The sequence below is a fragment of the Solanum tuberosum genome, unplaced genomic scaffold, assembly GCF_000226075.1.
Source record: "Solanum tuberosum cultivar DM 1-3 516 R44 unplaced genomic scaffold, SolTub_3.0 scf00158, whole genome shotgun sequence".
Lineage (NCBI taxonomy): Eukaryota > Viridiplantae > Streptophyta > Magnoliopsida > Solanales > Solanaceae > Solanum > Solanum tuberosum.
This window is the reverse complement of record NW_006239083.1, coordinates 308219-328339: the sequence shown is the minus strand read 5'-3', so window position 1 is coordinate 328339 and position 20121 is coordinate 308219. Positions and strand designations below refer to the sequence as shown.

At 33.8% G+C, this 20121-nt stretch overlaps 4 protein-coding genes across 6 annotated transcripts in view; all 4 read right to left on the bottom strand.

The window, feature by feature from the left end:
* Positions 1-9: 9 nt before the first annotated feature.
* Positions 10-3149, bottom strand: LOC102595243 (50S ribosomal protein L21, chloroplastic). The gene is made up of 5 exons (XM_006353565.2): positions 2786-3149; positions 1265-1345; positions 771-872; positions 604-678; positions 10-331 (listed from the first exon to the last, which is right to left on the bottom strand). The coding sequence occupies exons 1-5, from the start codon at positions 3089-3091 to the stop codon at positions 245-247; spliced, it is 651 nt and encodes a 216-aa protein (XP_006353627.1). The 5' UTR covers positions 3092-3149; the 3' UTR covers positions 10-244.
* Positions 3150-4156: 1007 nt separating this feature from the next.
* LOC102594907 (calcium-dependent protein kinase 11) lies at positions 4157-8576 on the bottom strand. 2 transcript variants are annotated; one of them, XM_015311411.1, is made up of 8 exons: positions 7839-8576; positions 7477-7620; positions 7209-7361; positions 7003-7118; positions 5943-6110; positions 5445-5669; positions 4763-4906; positions 4157-4560 (listed from the first exon to the last, which is right to left on the bottom strand). In XM_015311411.1, exons 1-7 carry the CDS (start codon positions 8395-8397, stop codon positions 4766-4768), a joined length of 1506 nt encoding a protein of 501 aa, XP_015166897.1. In that variant the 5' UTR covers positions 8398-8576; the 3' UTR covers positions 4157-4560; positions 4763-4765. The 2 variants fall into 2 exon arrangements, with proteins under 2 accessions (XP_015166897.1, XP_006353626.1); XM_006353564.2 differs by having other exon boundaries at positions 4158-4544; positions 7839-8575.
* Positions 8577-9319: 743 nt separating this feature from the next.
* Positions 9320-12465, bottom strand: LOC102594584 (subtilisin-like protease SBT3.3). The gene is made up of 3 exons (XM_006353563.2): positions 12155-12465; positions 10981-11078; positions 9320-9583 (listed from the first exon to the last, which is right to left on the bottom strand). Exons 1-3 carry the CDS (start codon positions 12346-12348, stop codon positions 9519-9521), a joined length of 357 nt encoding a protein of 118 aa, XP_006353625.1. The 5' UTR covers positions 12349-12465; the 3' UTR covers positions 9320-9518.
* A 2177-nt stretch (positions 12466-14642) lies between these two features.
* The window catches only part of LOC102594247 (uncharacterized), a 35755-nt gene continuing 30276 nt past the window's right edge, over positions 14643-20121 (bottom strand). Inside the window, exons 9-10 of one of the 2 annotated variants that reach the window (XM_015311410.1) lie at positions 18029-18324; positions 14643-15231 (exon numbers count right to left, since the gene is read on the bottom strand). In XM_015311410.1, the coding sequence (XP_015166896.1) occupies positions 18037-18324 (288 nt within the window). In that variant the 3' untranslated portion in view covers positions 14643-15231; positions 18029-18036. Of the gene's footprint in view, positions 15232-17776; positions 18325-20121 lie in introns of those variants that run through there. The other variant, XM_006353562.2, reaches the window with a different exon arrangement.

Sequence of the window (20121 nt, the reverse complement as noted above, 5' to 3'; positions counted from 1 at the left end):
TTGGCCTAGTAAGTGCAAAGAATAATTGGCGTTCAATCAAAAAGAGGTTTCTGAAATATTCAAAACTCAAGTACATTGCTCAACCAAATAATACATGCAAAGAAACAAAATGGATGGAAATTACAACAAAAGATGAAGTTAAACGCGCCTTCCAAAACTCATTTCTGTCATTGCTTCCTCGGTCTATACAAAACTACATAATCCTGAGAAAACAGTAATTTGGATGTAATCTTGAGCCTAAAAGTCACTTGGCTGCTTCTAGGTCTGCAAGGGTGACTGCTGGTGAATCTTGATAACCAGTAATGCCCATTATTCTTATCCGAGTAATTGGCTGCATGATTAACAGAAACCAAATTAATTTGGGATAAGCAAGGGCAAGATATGATATTCTGCGCAAATATCGTTTTAAGGGGCATGTCACATACATGGCTGCAAGCTCACTAATTTAGACAGTTTTCATGTTTGCATGGTAATTATTTGCAGACATAGGTAAAACTATGATAGACTACGGTGCGTCTTGCTTTACGGGCTAACAGATAGGTTAAAAAAGTTCAAATCTACTTAATAGTTATTCAGATATCACTAAAAACAGTTCTTTAATACCTGTCTGTGACCAATGTTCCTTCTGTAGTTCTTTTTCTTCTTATACTTGAAGACGATAACCTTCTTATCTTTCAACTGCATGGAAATGTAATAATGAGCCAACAGAGATGTCAAGTAAACAAGATATACTCAGCGGAAACTACAGCAGAGGAAGAATGATGTCTGACCTGCTCTTCAACAACAGCATGGACTGTTGCATTTGGCACCACTGGTTTTCCAACCCAAGTACTTGTTTTTGTTCCCACTAGTAACACCTTGTTTAGGATAATCTGCAGAAGCAGCAAGTATAGATGCTTCAATAACGATCCCTAGTCGTGGAAATTTTGAAATAAGAGTATTGCCAATATGGCAAGAAAACCTTGACATACACATATAACCCTTATATCAAATGTTAGTTTCCGTGGAAAATAACTGGTGAAGACATGTACTAAAGACAATAGAAATATGAGAAGCAAATGTCACTATTGGTTGAAATTGATGCCTTTCAACATCATTGAGAAATTGCTGCAAGCAAGCTCTGTTTGATTGGACACCACAATGTTGATATGAGATAGCGAGACAAGGAAAAAAAACTCACATAAGTAAAGCCAACGCCATAGAGAAGGTAACCAGATTTTGGGAAATCAATTGTAAATTAAGTAAGACCAAAGAATATGCTCACTTTGTCATTGACATTTGCTCCTTTAAGCCTCTGGGTGTAGATATACCTCCCAGGAAAAACAATATATTGCCGAGATCCAACCTAAGAAAGCGAAAGAGCAAAAATGAACAAACAGCTTAATGTATTAATGACAAGCCCAATAAAGTTATATTAGGGTAGTGTCACATTCATCTGAAAAAAAGAAAAAAGAACAAAATAAAGCACAAAATTTGACACCTAGAGGACTTGAAAATTGTGAGCAGCAGGAACAATGATCAGATTGAAATAGCAGCTATAAATCTCCTCGCAAGAGTGAATATTTTCCACATGGAGAAGACAAATATTCATCAAACAAGTAGTAAACATGAATGTTTTCTCCGGTTAACTACAATAGTTCACATTCAATAAAAGATGAAAGTGTAGAATATGGCAACCTCAAAATCAAATTTCAACAATTACTTGACTTTTGCTTAAACGTTCGCATGGACTTGTAGATATGTATTCCCTCTGACAACTGTATAACACCTAAAGTTAGAACTAGATGATAGTTATTAGTTATATAACTTATAATCTGCCATATGAACCCCTTTGCGACTTAACTAGAGGAAATGCCTACCCAAAATAGATGACCCACTTTGAAAACGAAATTACACTAAAACCAAACAGAACATAGACTGAGATTGTTGAAATTGGATGGTGTCTAGAACACGGGTAAGGATATACCAAGTACTAAACCTCCGTCACGTCCTCAGAGTAATTATAGTTTTCTGTTAACATCAGCCAACTCCACTGGAGAATACTAAGGATATAAAAAGTTCAGTTCAGCTTATTTAGCATGGACTATTTTAACATTTCCAATAGCCAGCACCACTGCCAAGTCAATATGACACAAACACATAGACATGCATATTGTTCCTTTAAGACACCCTAAAAATAAATGCTAAACCTAAGCATCACAGAAATGGCATTGACGTATAAATAACAGAACGAAACAATTCCATTGTAACACTCCATGTTTTCACCACATACACCATAGGAAGCAGCAATGTATCAATAGTACTAGCAAACACAAAATTTGGACGAAGTGAGTGCGGTGTGGTGGAACATTCTTCATGAAAACAATTTTTTGGAACTTCTGAATCCCTTTGACATAAAGGATGTTTTCGTTCTAGTGGCAAAGGTAATTCGACAAATTGCTTCAATAATAGGTCTGAGTAATTTTGAATTCCCCTTAGGAAAATTCCGAGTACTTTTGTGATATCAAAGGTTGAGAACATGACAATCTTGAACCAAAGTTGTGATCTTTATACAAGAAACTAACGTTCCCTCTCGTAAGGGATGAAATCAATTTCCTATTTCCTTTGAGAAAACAATTCAAGGTAACAGACAACTGAACATTTTCCGATGAACTTCCAAATTTTCATTTGGGAATAAAAGTTCCTCTTAATAAAAATCCAAATTGCACCCCCACATTGAATTCAAAATTCAAAACAAACAGATATGTATACACAAATTTGAACATGAATGAAAGTGAGTCGTCACCATAACAACAGCAAAGATTTCTTCCCGTTTTGGTTCCAAGCTAGTGGCTTCCACAACTGGGGTTGCAACAGGCTCTTCTGGGTCAGCTTCAATTTCAGCTACTGGAGCTTCAGATTCAGAGTATTTGGGTACAAAAGAGGATAAAGAATTGGGCTTGGAGAAACGGAGATTGAGAGAGGAAAATGAGTGAGATAGAAAAGTAACATTGGAATTTGCTTTGGGAACAGAAAGGGTGTTTAGGAAAGTTTGGTTCTTGGAAAGTGCTGTTGAGGGGGAAGATGTAGAACACAGGGAAAGGGTTGCCATTGTTGGAGAGTGAGAGGTTTCTTGGGTATTCTGTGTCTCTCTCTCTCAATTTTATCTGTGAAAGCCTATCCTATCTGCAGTGGTAGACAAATGACTATTTTACCCCTGAAATCTTCTTTTAAGTAAATTTGTTTTTTAAAATAAAGTTACATATAATACTATTAATAATAACAATATTCGAAATTACGAAATTCTTTAGCATATAAATTATAATATGGTCATTTACATTTTACACTTTGAAGCCATCATTATTTGATTTTGACTTCAGGTTAATTATGTAAAGCCTCCCATTGCATACACAATATTCTTCCTAATTTGAAATTACATTACATACCTCACATTTGAGATTACATTAAATATAAATAAGTATGTTACATATTTGTAGTTGTTATATACCTCACATTTGACTACATTTACTCGAAATTGATGCTAACTTCGCTAATGATTTGAAAATTTAAATTTGACTACTATACTCTAATTAATTTGGGATATAAATACTCAATGATATAGTTATTAGAAAAAAATATTAATAATTCTCTCTTGATTTTAGTATACTAGACAAGTAAAAAGGAACGGTGAGAATAGAGGCTAAAAGGACATATTAGCAATACTAAATAGTCTGATTAGTAACTTGTGATTTTGAAAATTTCAATCATAAGTTATCAGTTGAGACTTGAGAGAAATGAATGAACAAATGCAGTAGTGATAGTAATCATTTTTTCCTTAAAAGTAAATAGTTAAAACTGGTTTCTTTGAAATAAGTGGTCTCGCAAAGCTGGTCAACGAGCCTAACAGCAAGTCAAAACTATGAGAAATTTTATGAAGGTAGAGATATTATCAAATTAGACGTCAAGTTGATGTGCTACGTGTTAACAAGGCAAATCACATTGTCTGTAAAACAAAAAGTGATGCCATTTGTTATGGTAAAAATCAAGCCTACAATATTGGAAGGAAAAAAAAAAACCAGGAAGATCACACAGGGTAAAATTAGATTGACATTTATTTTAGTGTTTGACATATGACAAAATGATCTTAAAAAGTACTCAATTTCTAATAACAAAAAATTAATATAGACATAAAGAAGGTTTTTACAACACTTCTCAGGTACAAACAACTGTAGTATTTTAGAATTTATGAACTAGAGGAAAAACCCTCAAATTATATAAGATAAAGTAGCAAAGGTAGGAGTAACGTCTGTTTACATCCCATCCTCTCCAGATCCCACTCGTGGAAAGATACTGGGCATGTTGTTCAGAGTAGCAACAACTGTAATTTTGCCTACTATAGCACTAAACCTATCTACCATGACAAAATAATAGAGCACCAATCTATGCTGGTAATAGTCCAACATTGTCTTGGCAAATACAGCTCTACTTGACCCCTCTCGTCCGGTTGAAAGCCTCCTTGACCTCCTCCGGTTATCGGTTGGTCCAACGTGTTCTATCAGCTTGGTCTGGTAAACAATCATGCTAGAATTAGAGAGTCAGATACCAAACAATCTAAATGTAATGTTGATATGATACATTTTCTAATAGTATGCATTAATTGATTATGTTTCAGTCTGTAATTTTGAATGAGATATATCTTTCTTTTTTGAAATTTATCGACTAGTTGAATTGATATTTTATAGAAAAGTTGTTAGATAAAAAAATAAAATATAGAAGTGGAAACCTTCTATTGTTTTTTCTCACTGTCACTTGCTCCAAGTGCATCTGCCAAGTTAAAATTCAAATTGCCTCTCATTGTTCTAGCTGCAAATCCTGTATTTCCCTTCTTCATCATTGTTGCAAATTCGCCATAATCTATACGTCCATCCTGCCAAACAGAAAAATATATTAGCTTGACTTAACTCAGAAATGTGATGCCCATGACAGAGGGCTGGTTGATGAGGATGGGTCAAAGAGAAGGACTGACAGATTTTTAGGCTGACAAGCTCCTGAAGAAGGGGTGCATATGAGTACATGACACGACTCACACGTTGGAGTGGGAGAGGAAAATGAAGGGCTTTATGACGCATAACACAAGTTCACATGATATACACATTTTTGGACTCAATGATGGTGAGGTGCAAAGGACAAACTTGTGAGATCTTTTGGGCCAAGGCCACCACAACATATATGCATTTGTAGAAGCACGAAAACTGCTTATTGTATTGCATAATACCTTTCAATCTTGTTTTGTGAGGTGTGTGACCTATGTTAGATACCACAACTTCTGGTGTTCCGAATAACGAGTAGGTAATTTTTGATAGTTATGAAAAAACTTATAAAAAGGACATGGATGAACTAAACATTGGACAAGTCAGCTTTTTTCTTTTCTTTTCAGGAGAGTAACTATAGCTAAGGAGACTTACATTGTCTATGTCAATCTCTTTAATTATGTCATCCAATTTAACATCACCAAGGCCAAATTCTACGCAAGCCTGTTGAAGCTCATCAGTTGTGATATAACCACTTCCATCTTTGTCAAAGTAGGAGAATGCAGCAAGCAGATTCTCCTCTCTCTCCATCTTATTCAAATGCAACGTTGCAGCAATGAATTCACCGTAGTCAATCGTGCCACTGTTGTCAAAGTCAGCCTGCAAAAAACATATCTCACCGCGTCATTTTGCTACTTATTTTAGAGGGACTAAAATCTTGGACTAATGTTCCCAGTCGCACTCTAGAATTACTGTATCCTGTAAGAAGGGAGGATCAAGAAACAGTACCAAATGGCTAATGTGTGCAGCCAAATTTTCATGCTTTTATCTGATCATGCACAATCTATGTGCCAAATGGTCTTGTAAAATATAATTCAAAAGGCATTTTCACAAATCTATAGAGATACTAAAACAAACGAAATTAGTAAGTACCGCTTTCATCAGGGCCTTGATGTCGGACTCCACTAGGTCAGACCCTACTCTTTTCAAGCCATCTTTCAGTTCCTCATATGTGATTGTTCCACTGCTATCTGTGTCAATCATTTTGAACAACTGCTTTAGGCCTCCTATTTCTTCCTCCGAAAGCCTTTCTGCTATGACCTGTTTATATTAAGTGTTACAATTATCAGAAATCAATCTAGTATGCAAAATCCAAAAGAGTACACAAAAAGTGTCTGCAAAACAGAAAGTAGCCTATTGAAAACCATCACACATGCTGAATATTCAGATTCTGGAGTGAGATTTTTGTTTTGAGACGTCGCCAGAAGCAACATATTTTGGCTGAACTTCTAATTGAGATACAAGTAGTTAAATTTCACATTTAACTGAAGGTCCTATTAGTACTTGAGAATTGAGAGCTTTGAACAAAATGTCTCTATTACTGTCTACCAAAGACAAGTTTTTTCAAAGAACTTTCAGAATCCAATAAGTCCTTTAAACACCTAAAAGGATTTCCCTAAGACCCTAACCGTCCTAAATGGTATCTAAACATGTAGCTTTATCTAAGTTACCTTCTTTCGATATCAGCATTTTCCTTAGATAACATACTTCACACTGAATCACTTGGATTTCATTTTTGGAGACACTGGAAAAGATTAAGAGGTCTTAAATATGTTTCTTGTACAAAATCATAGCTCTAGAGTTCTATCTCTAAGGATGAGATGTACAAGTAGTCATGACTAATGAGATAGTTGTCTACGACAATCCTTCTCCAAGACTTAGCTCATGTCAAATAGTTTCCGGTGGAATTGTAACACAGAAGTTTTAGAAGAACTGTTAAAGAAGTACCAAAGTAGTGACTATGCCATTGGATAAACATAATATCTTAAGGATTTCTTCAAACTCTATCACCAATATCACTTTCAGACTGTTATACATACTCATGTTTATGTTCCTAGTTAAGAATTTTATGCATGTCAAGCCATGATACATTATATGAAATCCAAGAAACAACAAGTTGGCAAAAGAGCAAAGATGTATAAGAAGTACACACTCGTAAAGCCATCTTTTTAAGTTTGTTCATATCATAGAACTGCTTAAGACGATTCAACACTGCAGATCCCAAAGGTTTGTCTGGAGCAGCTGCATCGTCCACAAGCCACGGATGACCTTGGAAAAAAAAAATGGGAAACAAGTTTTCATAATGAAACTATAAACTTTTCTAATACCTTATCAGCAAATTAAATAAGTGGTACTCACATAGGACTTCATGAGCAGTTATTCGTGCTTTAGGATCCCTATCGAGCATCTTTTTAACCAAGTCTTTTGCACTATCAGAAATGTGAGGCCAAGGTTCAGATTCAAAGTCTATCTTCCCTTTCAAAATCTGCTTAAATATACCATTGTCCGTCTCTACATGTCCGGAAAGTGAAAAAAGGAAACAACAAAATAACAGATAGTTAATCTTTGATTCTTTGTTTTCTAGTAAGAAAAGAAGATAAATGAAACTACAACATTGTAAATTTACCAGCCCAAAAAGGAGGAACCCCAGATAACAAGATGTATAAGATGACTCCAGCACTCCATACATCTATTTCAGGTCCATAGAATTTATGCAACACTTCAGGAGCAACATAATATGGACTTCCTACAACATCAGAGACATATTGCCCTGCCACAAAATGTTAAAGAGTATATATAAGTTCTCCAATTTCATCGAAGTCAGGTAGCCAACCAATTGAGCTACTAAGATTCCCGTCCTAATACTTCCATTGATTGGAAGAAACCAAATTCATTCACAACACAAAGTCCATTTGGATCTACCAAAAACATGAATAAGACAAAGTACAAAAAGATTGTTTCAAGAACAAATGATCCAAGAAAACAAACCAGGCTTATAAAAAATCGACAACCCGAAATCTGTAGCCTTGAGAGTAGCATCTTCATCAGAACTATCAAATAAGAAATTTTCAGGCTTAAGATCTCTATGCATGACACCAAGAGAATGACAAGCCTCAACAACCTTAACAATTGTTTTCATCAAATGTGCAGCTTGCCTTTCACTATAATGTCCCTTTTGAACAATCCTATCAAAAAGCTCACCCCCTTTACACAATTCCATAACAATATGGACAAAAAGATTGTCTTCATAAGTCCCTTTGATTCTGACAACATTAGGATGTTCAGACAAATGATGCATTATCTGAATTTCTCTCCAAACATCCTCATAATCTTCCCTACATAAAAGTTTCCTTTTTGGAATTGATTTACATGCATATTGTAGCCCTGTTACCTTTTCAGTACATTGATATGTTGTACCAAATTGCCCTTGCCCTAATTTCTTACCAAGAGTGTAATGTTCCCTTAATCTTGGAGTTTGGTAAGGGAGAACATTGGGAGATGGCTTTGAGGATATAGGAGGTCTCTTTTTTGCTACAACTTGTGCCATGTTTTCTTACAACAATTTTTTTTTGTGTGTGCTTTCTTGATTTTGGAGAAACTAAGGAAAATTTTCAGTTTATGTTTTTTTTTTTGTTTTCCATATGTAAAAGTTGTTACCAATTTTCTTGATGTATGGTCAGTGTTATCAGGCGGGAAATGTGGTGTTAGTTGTAAAGACAAAGTGGAGTGGGATTTGGAAAATGGAAGGGAGACACGTCCAACATCAATCAATTCTATATTTTTCATTTTCAGATTTATTATACGGCAAATAATTTTTACACGATTAGTGCATGTTGTAACATGTTGCTTGTCTTGTTTAGATATTTTCCGGTTAGCTAAGTTCACTTATGAATGTTACTTTCTAGATAACATGACTATATAATAAGTGTATTTTAACGTGTTGTAACATGTTACTTGTTTTGATTAGTTATTTTTTAGTTTCTAAGTTTACTTATTATGGAGGGTGAATATTACTTTTTAGGTGATGTGACTATTAAAAAAACATTATATATTGTTTTTGTGTACAAAAGTCAAACTCTTGTTTCTTCACCTTGTACTAGTAATTGCATTTCTAGTGTTCCACTAGTTTACATATTGGTTGGATATGAAAATGTCAACTGAATTGCATAATCCAATTGATAAAAGCAGTATATTTTTTTAAATTTAGAACACCTTTATAATGGACACATGATTGTAAAATCTGTTTATTTTCCTCTTTGTGGGGATTTTTAGAAAAAAGAGATGTAGCAAAATATTAACCAATAAAACTGTTGCTAATTACTCTTAAATCATGGAAAATTCTCACTTTTCACTTTTTAAAAGTCAAAACAAACATAAACTAAGTTCATGTAATGTTTTAAATGAGATGCAAAGTTCATTGCTGCTTTGTTGACATTTCTTGCCTAAATTATTCACCATCACAAGACAACTCCGTACAATGATATTAAGCGGACAATTTTATTTTCATACAGTTAAAACAAGCGTTACAGCGATAAGTACCACAATTACATTAGGGAATAGGGATAGTCTTTCAATCTAAGTTCAAAACACCATTGAAACAAGCATAGATAACAAGTTTATACACATCAAGGAAACTTGTTTTGGAGATGAGGTCTCAAGTATTGTCTTTCAGACGCGTCGAGTGTGTAACTGAACTGTTTGGCTTGGAACAACTTGCAGCACTCCAGGTTGCTCTGCAAAAGTGATATCTTAGTTAGGCTAGTCTGAGAGCTTAAAACTCCCGAATAGAACGATGCAGAAATCGTATGAACATATTTTCCAGCAAGGTACATGCAAAAACTGATGCATTATTGAATACAAAACTCATGTTTAAGCGGAAGCCAAAATAGACACAATGACCATATAATAGGAGGGGTTTGACTTAATGTTGGAACATTGCTCAACTTCAAGAATTGTCAGACTTTCATCCAGCGTAAAGAACATATAAAAATGAAGCACTCAGGTGCATTTTAGACATCCTGGAAAACAGACTCCAGAACCACAATGCTGACGTTTTGATAGACATCAAGGATGTATATCTAAGATGAATCGATATGACATAGAGATACTTAGAAGAAGACACTAACAGTAAGAATTTATTTTTTTTGAAACTGAAGAAAAAATGTCCAAGCACCAATAAGTATCGTGATCATTGTAGCAAAGGGCAAGCATTCTAATGGAAGGAAGGCTATAAATTCAGCAATTTTAGTAAGGGTTGCTAAATATCAAGCACCAGCTACATCACTGCACCATGCCAACCTGAAATTTATTTAGACTTAAAGAATGATCTAGAAGGTATTGGACCACTAGGAGTAACGGTTCTATGCCTAGGAATTTATTTTTCCAAATAAAAGGAACTTACACATTTTTGATAAGTAATCCATTATCTCAGGGCATTTCCTTCCCAAAATTATTCCAAAAAAATGTACACCTAACATCATTCCTCTTGTCCTTTTATCATGTAAAATTGAAAATCGCATCAATAATGAATGATTCCTCTCATCCTTTTCATGTAAAGTTGGAAGTCCTACATTAATATTGCCATTCCTCTTGTGCTTCTTCACATAGTTTTTTTTTAAAAGTGGTAAGTATTATAGTTATCAAATCCAGCACTAAGAAAGTGTTGTGGTTGCATCCAAAAAAAAAAGAAAAAGAACAAAAGAAAAGTAAACCATGCCTATCACTAGTGGACCAGCTTGGTCAAGAATATGCTTCACATAAAACCATTAAACCAGTCCTAAAATAACCCCAGTCCCTTTCTTAAGCCAAAAAGAAAAAAAATCCAAATCATTCTTACATAGTTCATGACAAATATCCTCACTCTATTTTCTGATGGTTAAACTATTAATGATGAAATGAAAAACATATTTTGAATTTGAGATTTAGCAAGAAGCTAGAAATGTGTGTGTTGAACATGAAATACTATGTTCAACTTTCAACATGAATGCCAAGTACTTCAACAGACGAGCGTTATGACTGTCATAGTTAAATTCACCATACTAATTACTCATCTCAGAAGAAGATACAGACCCAACCATATACCAAAATAATTTAATCAATGATACTGAAAGAGTAGGAAGTAAATTCTTACTTGAGAGCTCAAAAACCTGCTCAGCAGTCAGCTTTGCTGAGAATCCACTAGCTGCATGCTTGTAACTGTATATCAATGCCTCTTTTGCAGCCTCCTCACTTTTTTGATTACCACAAGTATACACAAAATATCAGGATCTTTACTCCAAAAATTTGTAGTATACAATACATTTACCATACAATAATCATGACAATTACATACAATTGATAATTGATAGAAGCATTTTCTATCCCTTTGTTTCCTCACCAAAGAGAACAGCAAATGATCTTGAAACCATCATTCATTCATTACTACAATATGGGATTGAATGAATATTGAAAAATTTGCTTTGAAAAGTTCCATACTTTATTCAAATTAAGATCACAAAAGTCAATTAGACTAGTTAGTAGTTTTGATTGTCCAAATTAACTATTTGCAAAAAGTAAACTTGGTACGAACCACTACATGTTCCTAAAGTTCGAGTATACATTGCATAAATTTTTGCAGTAATAGAGCTATAATTTAAAACAATAAACTAACAAAATCCTTTAAATCAGATTACTCCTCCTATAACTTTTGAACTGTTTGATCTAATCACTTATGCCCCTTACCATTCCCTTAAGAAATGCCCAAACATGCAATCATTACCTAGCATTCAGAAATAGGTACAGTAACAACATCAAAAAATGCAATAATCGAAGCAAAGACCAACAGGTAATAACAGAAATCGAAGGACAAGAAACCACAAGATTAGTGCTAATGCTATTGAAATTCACAGAGACAACACTCGACTACCTATCCTCCAAAACCTCCTATCTATGGTGCATCATGTCCTCGATAAACTGAAGGTACACCATGTGCAGTCTAATCACCTCACCCAGTATTCTTTGCCCAACCTCTACATCCATTTAGCCCCATCACTGACAACATCTCACATTCTTAATAATCAAACACATAGAAAATGAATTCAGAAAAAAAAAAGTCCAACCCAGAAAAAATGAATTCAGACTGAATACAAAGACAAAGTCCAACCCCATGTGGAAAAAAAAGATCAAATTTATTATCTTGAAAAAAGACCAAATCTTTGATGAAATTGATTAGAAACAGGGTCAATCCAAACCTACCCACAACCCCATCTTCCTATACTGCAATTCAAAACAGTAAAAACAGATAGAATTGGAAAAATAATTCGAACCTGCCAAGAACAGAAGTTAGGGTTTTGATATGATACTCCTCAGGTTCTTGATCTTTAGGTTGCTCAGTATACACTATATGAACTTTGGATTCATTAGAGGGTTGTGAAGCTTGTGAATCTGCCATTGTTGTTATAAAAGCTGTAAACAACAAGAAAAACAAGAGAATTGAAGAAAGTATTTGATCTTTCTTCATTACTTTTAGGCAGTATTTATAAGAACAAAAGGATATTTTTGGGCTTTTTCTCCTTAATGACTAAGTTTCAGAGTCTTCAAAAATTACAATACAACAAATTTTTTGATTCCTTTTCGTGTTTATACACTATACTTTTCTGCCTTAGAATTTACGTTACTTATTATTATAGATTTGTCTATGTCCAAGTGTTCACACAAGGTCAAGACTCATTAACGGTTTGGTTTAGAATTATGCGTGTATTAATAGTAAATACATTAATTATAAAAATAATGTATATCAGTCTAATTTTACATTTAAAAAATTTGATATTCTATCTTGAATAAATAAATGCATAGAATCTTCGTCACTTATACATGAATTAGTTATACAGATTTCCAAAGTACAAACCAAACACTATAGTATTATAATTTTGTATATAAATAAATTTATCCTTTAACCAACTTTTTACTTATACATAATTTAATGTAAATATGTAAATAAGTAAATAAGGTATCGTTTTTGTTCATAATTTTTCAAACAAAAACCACGAAAGAGTAGCTTTCCATTTTATTTTATTTTTATGTAAATAAAAAAAGGAAAATAGTTTCGGTCTTAATGTTTGGTAAAACAACATTTTCTCCAATAACAGTTGAATTGTTATTATTTTAAATATAAAACAACTTCTTCAAACATTTTTTTTTAAAATTTTGGGTTAGAGATGTTCTGATTTGTCCTTTTTATTTTTTTGGAGAAAGATAAATAATGAGTATTATTTATTTGTCTTACAAGAGTTGTCTGCAAGTATTTGTCTAATCCAATTTGTAGTTATTTATATTGGCTTGAAAATTGGCATGTATAACCGTTTTGTCATTCTTTCAAGTTAAACGAGTGATGCGTTATGGGTAACCATCCATAAACCAAAGGTACATATTTCGTTGCCTGTGATTATGAATAAGCAAACAAATATAGCAACATCATATAACAAAAATCTATCACGATCTGAGACTATCTCAAGTTGTAACACATTGCTTAGAGTCACGAGTGACTCAAGGCTAACCTCATAATATGGCATGACACTAGAAATATACAAGTGATAACTAAAGATAACTTACACAAACGCCGAAGCTAAAACTCAACTAATCTATTAAACACAAATAGATTAATATCTAATATGTCACGAGCTGAATCTAAATTGATTGTCTGAAAAGTCTCTACTAAGATGAGATGCTAGGACAAACCTCTAACTAACTCTAAATGCCTGAAAACTGAAATAATAAGTTCGTCCTAGAAAGATGAGGACTCACCAAAAAAAATGTTAAGCTGATCTGGAGTCTTACTAACAGTGATCTTAGTGGTGAACATATACTTTTGAACAATATACGCAGAAAGTATGTGACTAATAATATAAATATACTAAGTATATGAGGCATGCATGATAAAGTAGCAATTGACTATGTTGAACTGCAATGTCATAAGTTGATGCAATGACCAAGTAAATAACATAAAATCTAATAAAATATTGTACTGACATAACTAAATACTTGGTCATGCCATAATCTGAAAAAGGTTGAACTGTGGGAGATATTACTAACCGACATGTAACTATGTGAGCTACTACATGGAGTTTGATATATAATCTCCATCAAAAAGGTTCACTGCACTTTGTCAAGGTATAAAAATTTATCTGAGCTAATATGAATTTACTAAGCTAACATCGGTAAAAGACTAAGGAGTCAACCCCAACTGATGAGAGACCCTACTGTGGCACATAGTTCTAGGACCTGGAGATTGCTATTAAAGGTGTCATGTCTCAACTAATAGATAGACCTTAATCCCTAGGTCCGTTCGATACTAAGTAAAATTCCCAACGAAAATCATGCAACTAACTAAAGACAATATTGATTTGATAATACTTACTCCTCTATCTAAAAGTATCTAAGATCATGAAACCTAATAATCTGAAACATGCATCTAAAAATACATAATTTTGAGCCATGAAAATGCATATATAATGAGAGTTCACGAGAATACCATTTAAAACATGAAATCACAAGTAAAAACATGCAAGCACAATTGCACAAACCATTCATGAAGAACAACTGATTTATATTGAGAATCCATGAAATCATTGGTATCACTCAAAACTACCTCCTAGTCGAAACACGGTGCTTAGAGCCACAAGTGACCTAAGCTAACCTCATGGCATGACATGACAATAAAAATCAACATGCAATGGCAATAGAAAGATAATAGAATGCGGAACTAAACTAAAAATAGTTTTAAAATATCAATAGTTTTATGAAATATCTTAGAAATCAAGAAACATATGTTTTCTTCAGGAAATTATGGTACGAGAAAGCCATTGTTTGGCATTAAATTGGGGCAGGAAGAACAAATTATTCCAGCTCCGAAGAAAAGATTCATCTTCCAATTTTCCCTTCCTTCTAATCTAATATTTTGGATTTTAGCTTCCACATTCCTTTTATTGAGCATAATGATGTGAATCGAGCTTGTTGTATTTAGTATACAACGTCAAGCAGTTCTGTTTCCCCTACTGATGATGTGCCGAGAAGTCCATTGTTGGAACTAGATCGATCGATTTCGGGTCAAATAGAATGAACTAAAAGATTCCACCTTTAGAAAAGCGCCAACACCTAATGGCTTGAGCCACTATTCTCATTTCCTCGCTCACCCATACACATAGATGAATCTACTGACTGTCTGAAAAGCCTCTACTACTACGAGTTGCTAGGACAAGCCCCTAGCTAACTCAAACTGTCTGGAACTGAAAGTATATGACCAAAGAGAAAATAGAAATCGTCCTCTAGAGATGAGGACTCACCACCAAGCTATTGTGTTAATCAGGGATATACAAACCACAGTCTGAATGCTGAACGTCCGAACCTATATTATCAAATGATATAGGCAAAAAGTATGTTGTCAGTACTTTGAACGTATTGAGTGTGTAAGACAATGCATGATAAACATAGTACCAGGACATGATAAATCTATAAAACATGTTGATGTATTGACCAGGTAAAATAACATGAAACTGAGATGTACTGTACTGAAATGCATAAATACATGAATATGCAATAAGTGAAAATCTTATTGTAGGAGACACTAAAACCGACATAAACCACGTTAGCTACTACATGGAGTTTAGTATACTGCCCTCACACGAAAAAGATAGTGTCCAATATTTACCAAGGTAAGAGACCCGATAACTATGTGGATCAAGTAAACTAATGTGTCAACTTAGGCATAAAAACCTATGATAGCATGTAATTCTGGACTTAGATAATACTGAAATACTAATACTTGATAATAGTTGAGTAGCTCATAAAATCATGAATTAAAAACTGATAATTTCTTAGTATAACTGAAAGACACTATATTTGAAAGCATCTAAAATCATGAAACCTAATAATATGAAAACAAGCATTCTGAAATCGAAAAATTTTGAGTCATGAAAATACTTATATACTTAGGGTTTGTTAAAATGTCATTCAAAACATGAATTTCATAAATAAAACATGCAATTAAGGGCTATTCACAAATGCATTGAAAACACGATCTAAAAACCCTAGGTTTGGAGAATTCATATACTGAAGAATTGAGGTTTTCTTAGGACTCAATGGGTGAGAGGAAACAATGAAATCTCACATACCTGGAATGAAGAACCATAGCTTGAATTCCTTGAATGAAAGACTTAAAACTTGAAATCCTAGCTTGCTTAAGACTAGACTTGAGAGAGAAGAAACTTAATTTAGGATGTTGAGCGTGTAAGTGAGGATCTAAGTCCCTAATAATCCCTTAATCCCATTTAGAATAGTACAAAACGACGTAATATAGGAATTCAAAGAGTGAAAATAAAAACCAAAATAACCCTATAATAAAAACTATCGGAGGTCATCTACGGAGGCCTTTCACAATCAGTATAATAATCAACGAACTGTGAAAGTGTATGTAAAAGACAAAAAATTTTGGATTCTGAGAATCAACCATACGGACTCTTCTACGATCCGTCAAAGTTCTCATAGAAGCATAGTTGAACAAAGTTACTGAGGTTCTGATCTACGAATCAATATATGGCCCGTAAAGGCTTTTACCATCCGTAGAAGTGTCCGTGAAAGCACATATTTATGTAGTCCGATTTTCTGAACTTTCTCGTTTTGATATGGACTTGGGAACGTTTGGGACGTTACAATCATAAAACCCTAGGTTTTTGTAGAAATCATAAACTAAAGAATTGGGTTCTCTTTAAGACTCAATGAGTGAAAAGATAATCATTAATGAAACCCCACATACTTGAAATGAAGATATTGTCTTGAATTTCTTTAATGGAAACTTGAAACCTTAGAACTCTAGTTTTTGCTTGAGAGAACTTGAAAGAGAAGAATTTGATATTTTTGGATCTTGTGTGTGAAAGGGAGGGTCTAGGTCACTAAGTATCCTTTAATCCCACTTAGAATAGTTAAAACGACATAATATAGGGATTAAAAGAGTAAGAAAAAACTAAAACAACTCTACTAAAAAAATATGAATTCACAACGATCCGTGATTCCATCTGCGTGTCGTAGTTCCCTGCCCATAGAAATCGGAGAGAAACCTGAATTTCTAAAGGTCAAACCACGAGACCAAACTACAATTTATGGCTCCAATTACGACTTGTATTGATCATTCGTAGAAACAGGCTGATTTTATGAGTTTCAATGTTTTGATTTACGGACCAGTACCCATAAAGGGCTTTACAACCCACAGAATTGGCTCGTAAATCTCAAAAAATTTGCAAACTAACATTTGTTGAACTTCTTAAAATCTGATCTGGACATGAAAAGTATCAAGGTATTAAAATTTTTGAAAGGTCCAACATGCCCTAAACTATGTGAAATTAAAAAAAAAAAAAAAAAAAAAAAAACTTATAGTTTGATTCGAAACACCTTGTATTTTTCTTCGTTTGTAAAACACATTCTATTCCTAAGTAGAAATATTACTTTTTTAAAAAACCTATTCTTGTTTCTTTCTTTTAAAATCAGTTTTACTAATAATTAATGATATGATCTTCTTAAATCTCATTTTGTCAATTAAAATAAAATAATTCGACATACCTTTTTAACTGATAATATAGACTAGTTACTTCATCAATAATTTTCATTTAGATGATGATAAAAAAATCTAATAAAATAGAAAATATTTTTAGTTCTTAATTTTTCCAAATTGAAGTAGGATGAACATTTGCTAATACAGAAATATACTATTAGGAAAGATTAATTTGAAAAGAAATAACATATTTATTTGAAAAAAGGACATTTTTGGACCTAACTATTGATGGCAAAAAACATTTTTAGACTAAACTATTAACTAAGACGTTTTTATTCAATTTCGCATAGATTAAGGACATGTTTTACCCTTTTCCGGACAAATAATGATGCTTGAAAAGAGAATATGACACACAAGAACCAAAATGCTAGTACTGTTTAACTATAAGATGGAACTATAGAGGCTGTCTTCACAGCCTTGTGAGGTACAGTTAATACATCTGAGGTATTAACCAACCTGTCAACCTGTACATATACAACCACTAATACCTTCAATAATTTCAACAATTTCAACACAACTTCATAACTGACTGAATATCTTGTTAATGTGCTAGTTCCCTGATTAAAAAAAAAAACAGAACATTTTAGAAAGCATGTACCTTAAGAATTAAGATGTCCACAAATCATGCATTACTTGCAGTTGACTGAAATCTGTATACTTCAGAGACATCTTGTAAAGCTCTTTGAGCTTTCCGGCATCAGCAGACTTACTTGAGACACTGTGTTGAGAGTTGGCTGAAGATTTAGTTGGACAGAGTGATACAGACAACATCTTCTTCAATAGCATCTGCAACTGGCTCCAATATTTATCACAAATCTTAGGATTGTCTTTACCTAGTGCATCTACAGGTACATGGCGAGCTTCAAGCATACAAGTCAGAGCAGACTCCAAAAACTGTCAACAAGTAATTGAGCAATGTCATCCACAGTTTAAAGGATGAAATTTGCCAAACTACCATAGGAGAAACAATGAAACTCAAAACAGTATCCTATTTTTCAATGCTCAGACAATTATGAAAATATCAAGTCCTTGATTCCTTTTTTTTTTTTGATAACCGAGAAATCCGTGTGTGACCCGCCCTTTGGACCAATCACAGCATTCTAGTTAAGGTCATGATTCAAATCTTACCAACCAACTATTCCTTGCCACTAGAAATAGGAAATACTTTCGACAGCAAATGGATTGTCTTGTCCTATGAAGAAAAAGAAATATGGCATGGAGAATTAAGAGCAATTGGACTGTACTTCAGGAAGCTTTGATAAAACTACTGGAATATTCTGTGAATTTCCAAGCTGCTGCAGTTCATCAGACATTTAGTATATGGCATCACTCATTTACAAACTCAGACCACCACAGAAAAGATTCCTGTTCCTAGAACACACAATTAGATGCTCTAAAACACAGGGACGTGATGTATTATTTTGAATATTTTGGCCCCATACCATCCAAAAATATACCTAGAAACGCAACCTTAAATTTGTAACTAGCTCTACAAGAACCTAATCAATGGTGATCTGATACCTTTATTCCCTTAGACTAGGTTTCTCAACGGCAACCTGTAGTCATGCACAAACTTAAGCTAAAGCAGTTGTGTTTTTGACTACCGTTTTATTTATTGCAAGAAAATATTCAAGATATTATAAAAAAATTGGAGTTACACATTGCTCACAACAGAAAAGGTTGTACATACACATCACTCAGAAAGTTTATGGAAGAGCAATTACATCAAGAATATAGAGAGGACCTTGGCTTCAGTATTCCACTACTACCTCTAGGTTTCTTACTTTTAGAATCCAACATTTGAATGTACGGACAGTGATGGCTTAGGAGATACGGTAAACAGCATTCAGAAGGAGGAAAATGTGTGGAGTCTTAACTTTAACAAAAGCATAGAAATTTGCAAATGTTAAAACAAATATTGACTAATATCACCATAAGCATAGAGCACAAGAGTCGGGACAATGAAACAAGTTGCAACATTATGTTTAAATTACACTAAACACCCCGGTAATATGACTTAGTAGCAGATATACCCATGCAGTTACAAACCATACACTTGCATATTATACAGAAAATATTAGTATGTTCAGTACATCCATTATATAAGCTATTAAGTATTAGTTTTAAAAACAGGCGATGTGAAGTTGTGAACTAAGTGTTAGAATAGGAATAGATTTATACAATCCTATTAGAATAGGAATAGTAATAGAAATAGGAATACTAAATAGTATTCTACTTGGTAAAGGATTGTATTCTAGGGTCTATAAATAGGATCTCAATGTAATAATGTACACAACAACAATTTAATAATATTCTTTTCTTATATTTCTCACATGGTATCAGAGCCTCTACGATCTTGGTAAACAATCAAAGAGCTTCCGCTGCCGGCGGGCGGCAATTATCCATATATGCTGCCCGTCCGGCCAACGATTATGTTAGCAAAAGTTGGGTCACCGTGTATTTTTCTGGTGACTATTCTCATATTTAATTTCTGTAGCACCGTGCGATCTTTCTGGTGACTACTTTTTCATATCTGGTTTGCGTAGCACCGCGCCATCATTTTGGTGACTACTTTTCATATTTAATTTGCGTAGCACCTTATTATCCTTCCAGTGACTACCTTTTTTTGCATATCTTATTTGCGTAGCACCGTGCATCTCTCCGGACTACTTTTCATATTTAATTTGTGTA

Coding starts and splice junctions, on each gene's coding strand:
- LOC102595243 (XM_006353565.2), bottom strand. CDS start 3,091: ATGGCAACCCTTTCCCTGTGTTCTACATCTTCCCCCTCAACAGCACTT. Junction 1,346..2,785: donor AAATCTTTGCTGTTGTTATG/GTGACGACTCAC, acceptor TCGCTTTCTTAG/GTTGGATCTCGGCAATATAT. Junction 873..1,264: donor GAGCAAATGTCAATGACAAA/GTGAGCATATTC, acceptor CTGCTTCTGCAG/ATTATCCTAAACAAGGTGTT.
- LOC102594907 (XM_015311411.1), bottom strand. CDS start 8,397: ATGGCACAAGTTGTAGCAAAAAAGAGACCTCCTATATCCTCAAAGCCA. Junction 7,362..7,476: donor GGTTCCTCCTTTTTGGGCTG/GTAAATTTACAA, acceptor CCGGACATGTAG/AGACGGACAATGGTATATTT. Junction 4,907..5,444: donor AAGAGATTGACATAGACAAT/GTAAGTCTCCTT, acceptor TCTGTTTGGCAG/GATGGACGTATAGATTATGG.
- LOC102594584 (XM_006353563.2), bottom strand. CDS start 12,348: ATGAAGAAAGATCAAATACTTTCTTCAATTCTCTTGTTTTTCTTGTTG. Junction 11,079..12,154: donor CTAACTTCTGTTCTTGGCAG/GTTCGAATTATT, acceptor TAATCAAAAAAG/TGAGGAGGCTGCAAAAGAGG. Junction 9,584..10,980: donor GCAGGTTTTTGAGCTCTCAA/GTAAGAATTTAC, acceptor TCACTTTTGCAG/AGCAACCTGGAGTGCTGCAA.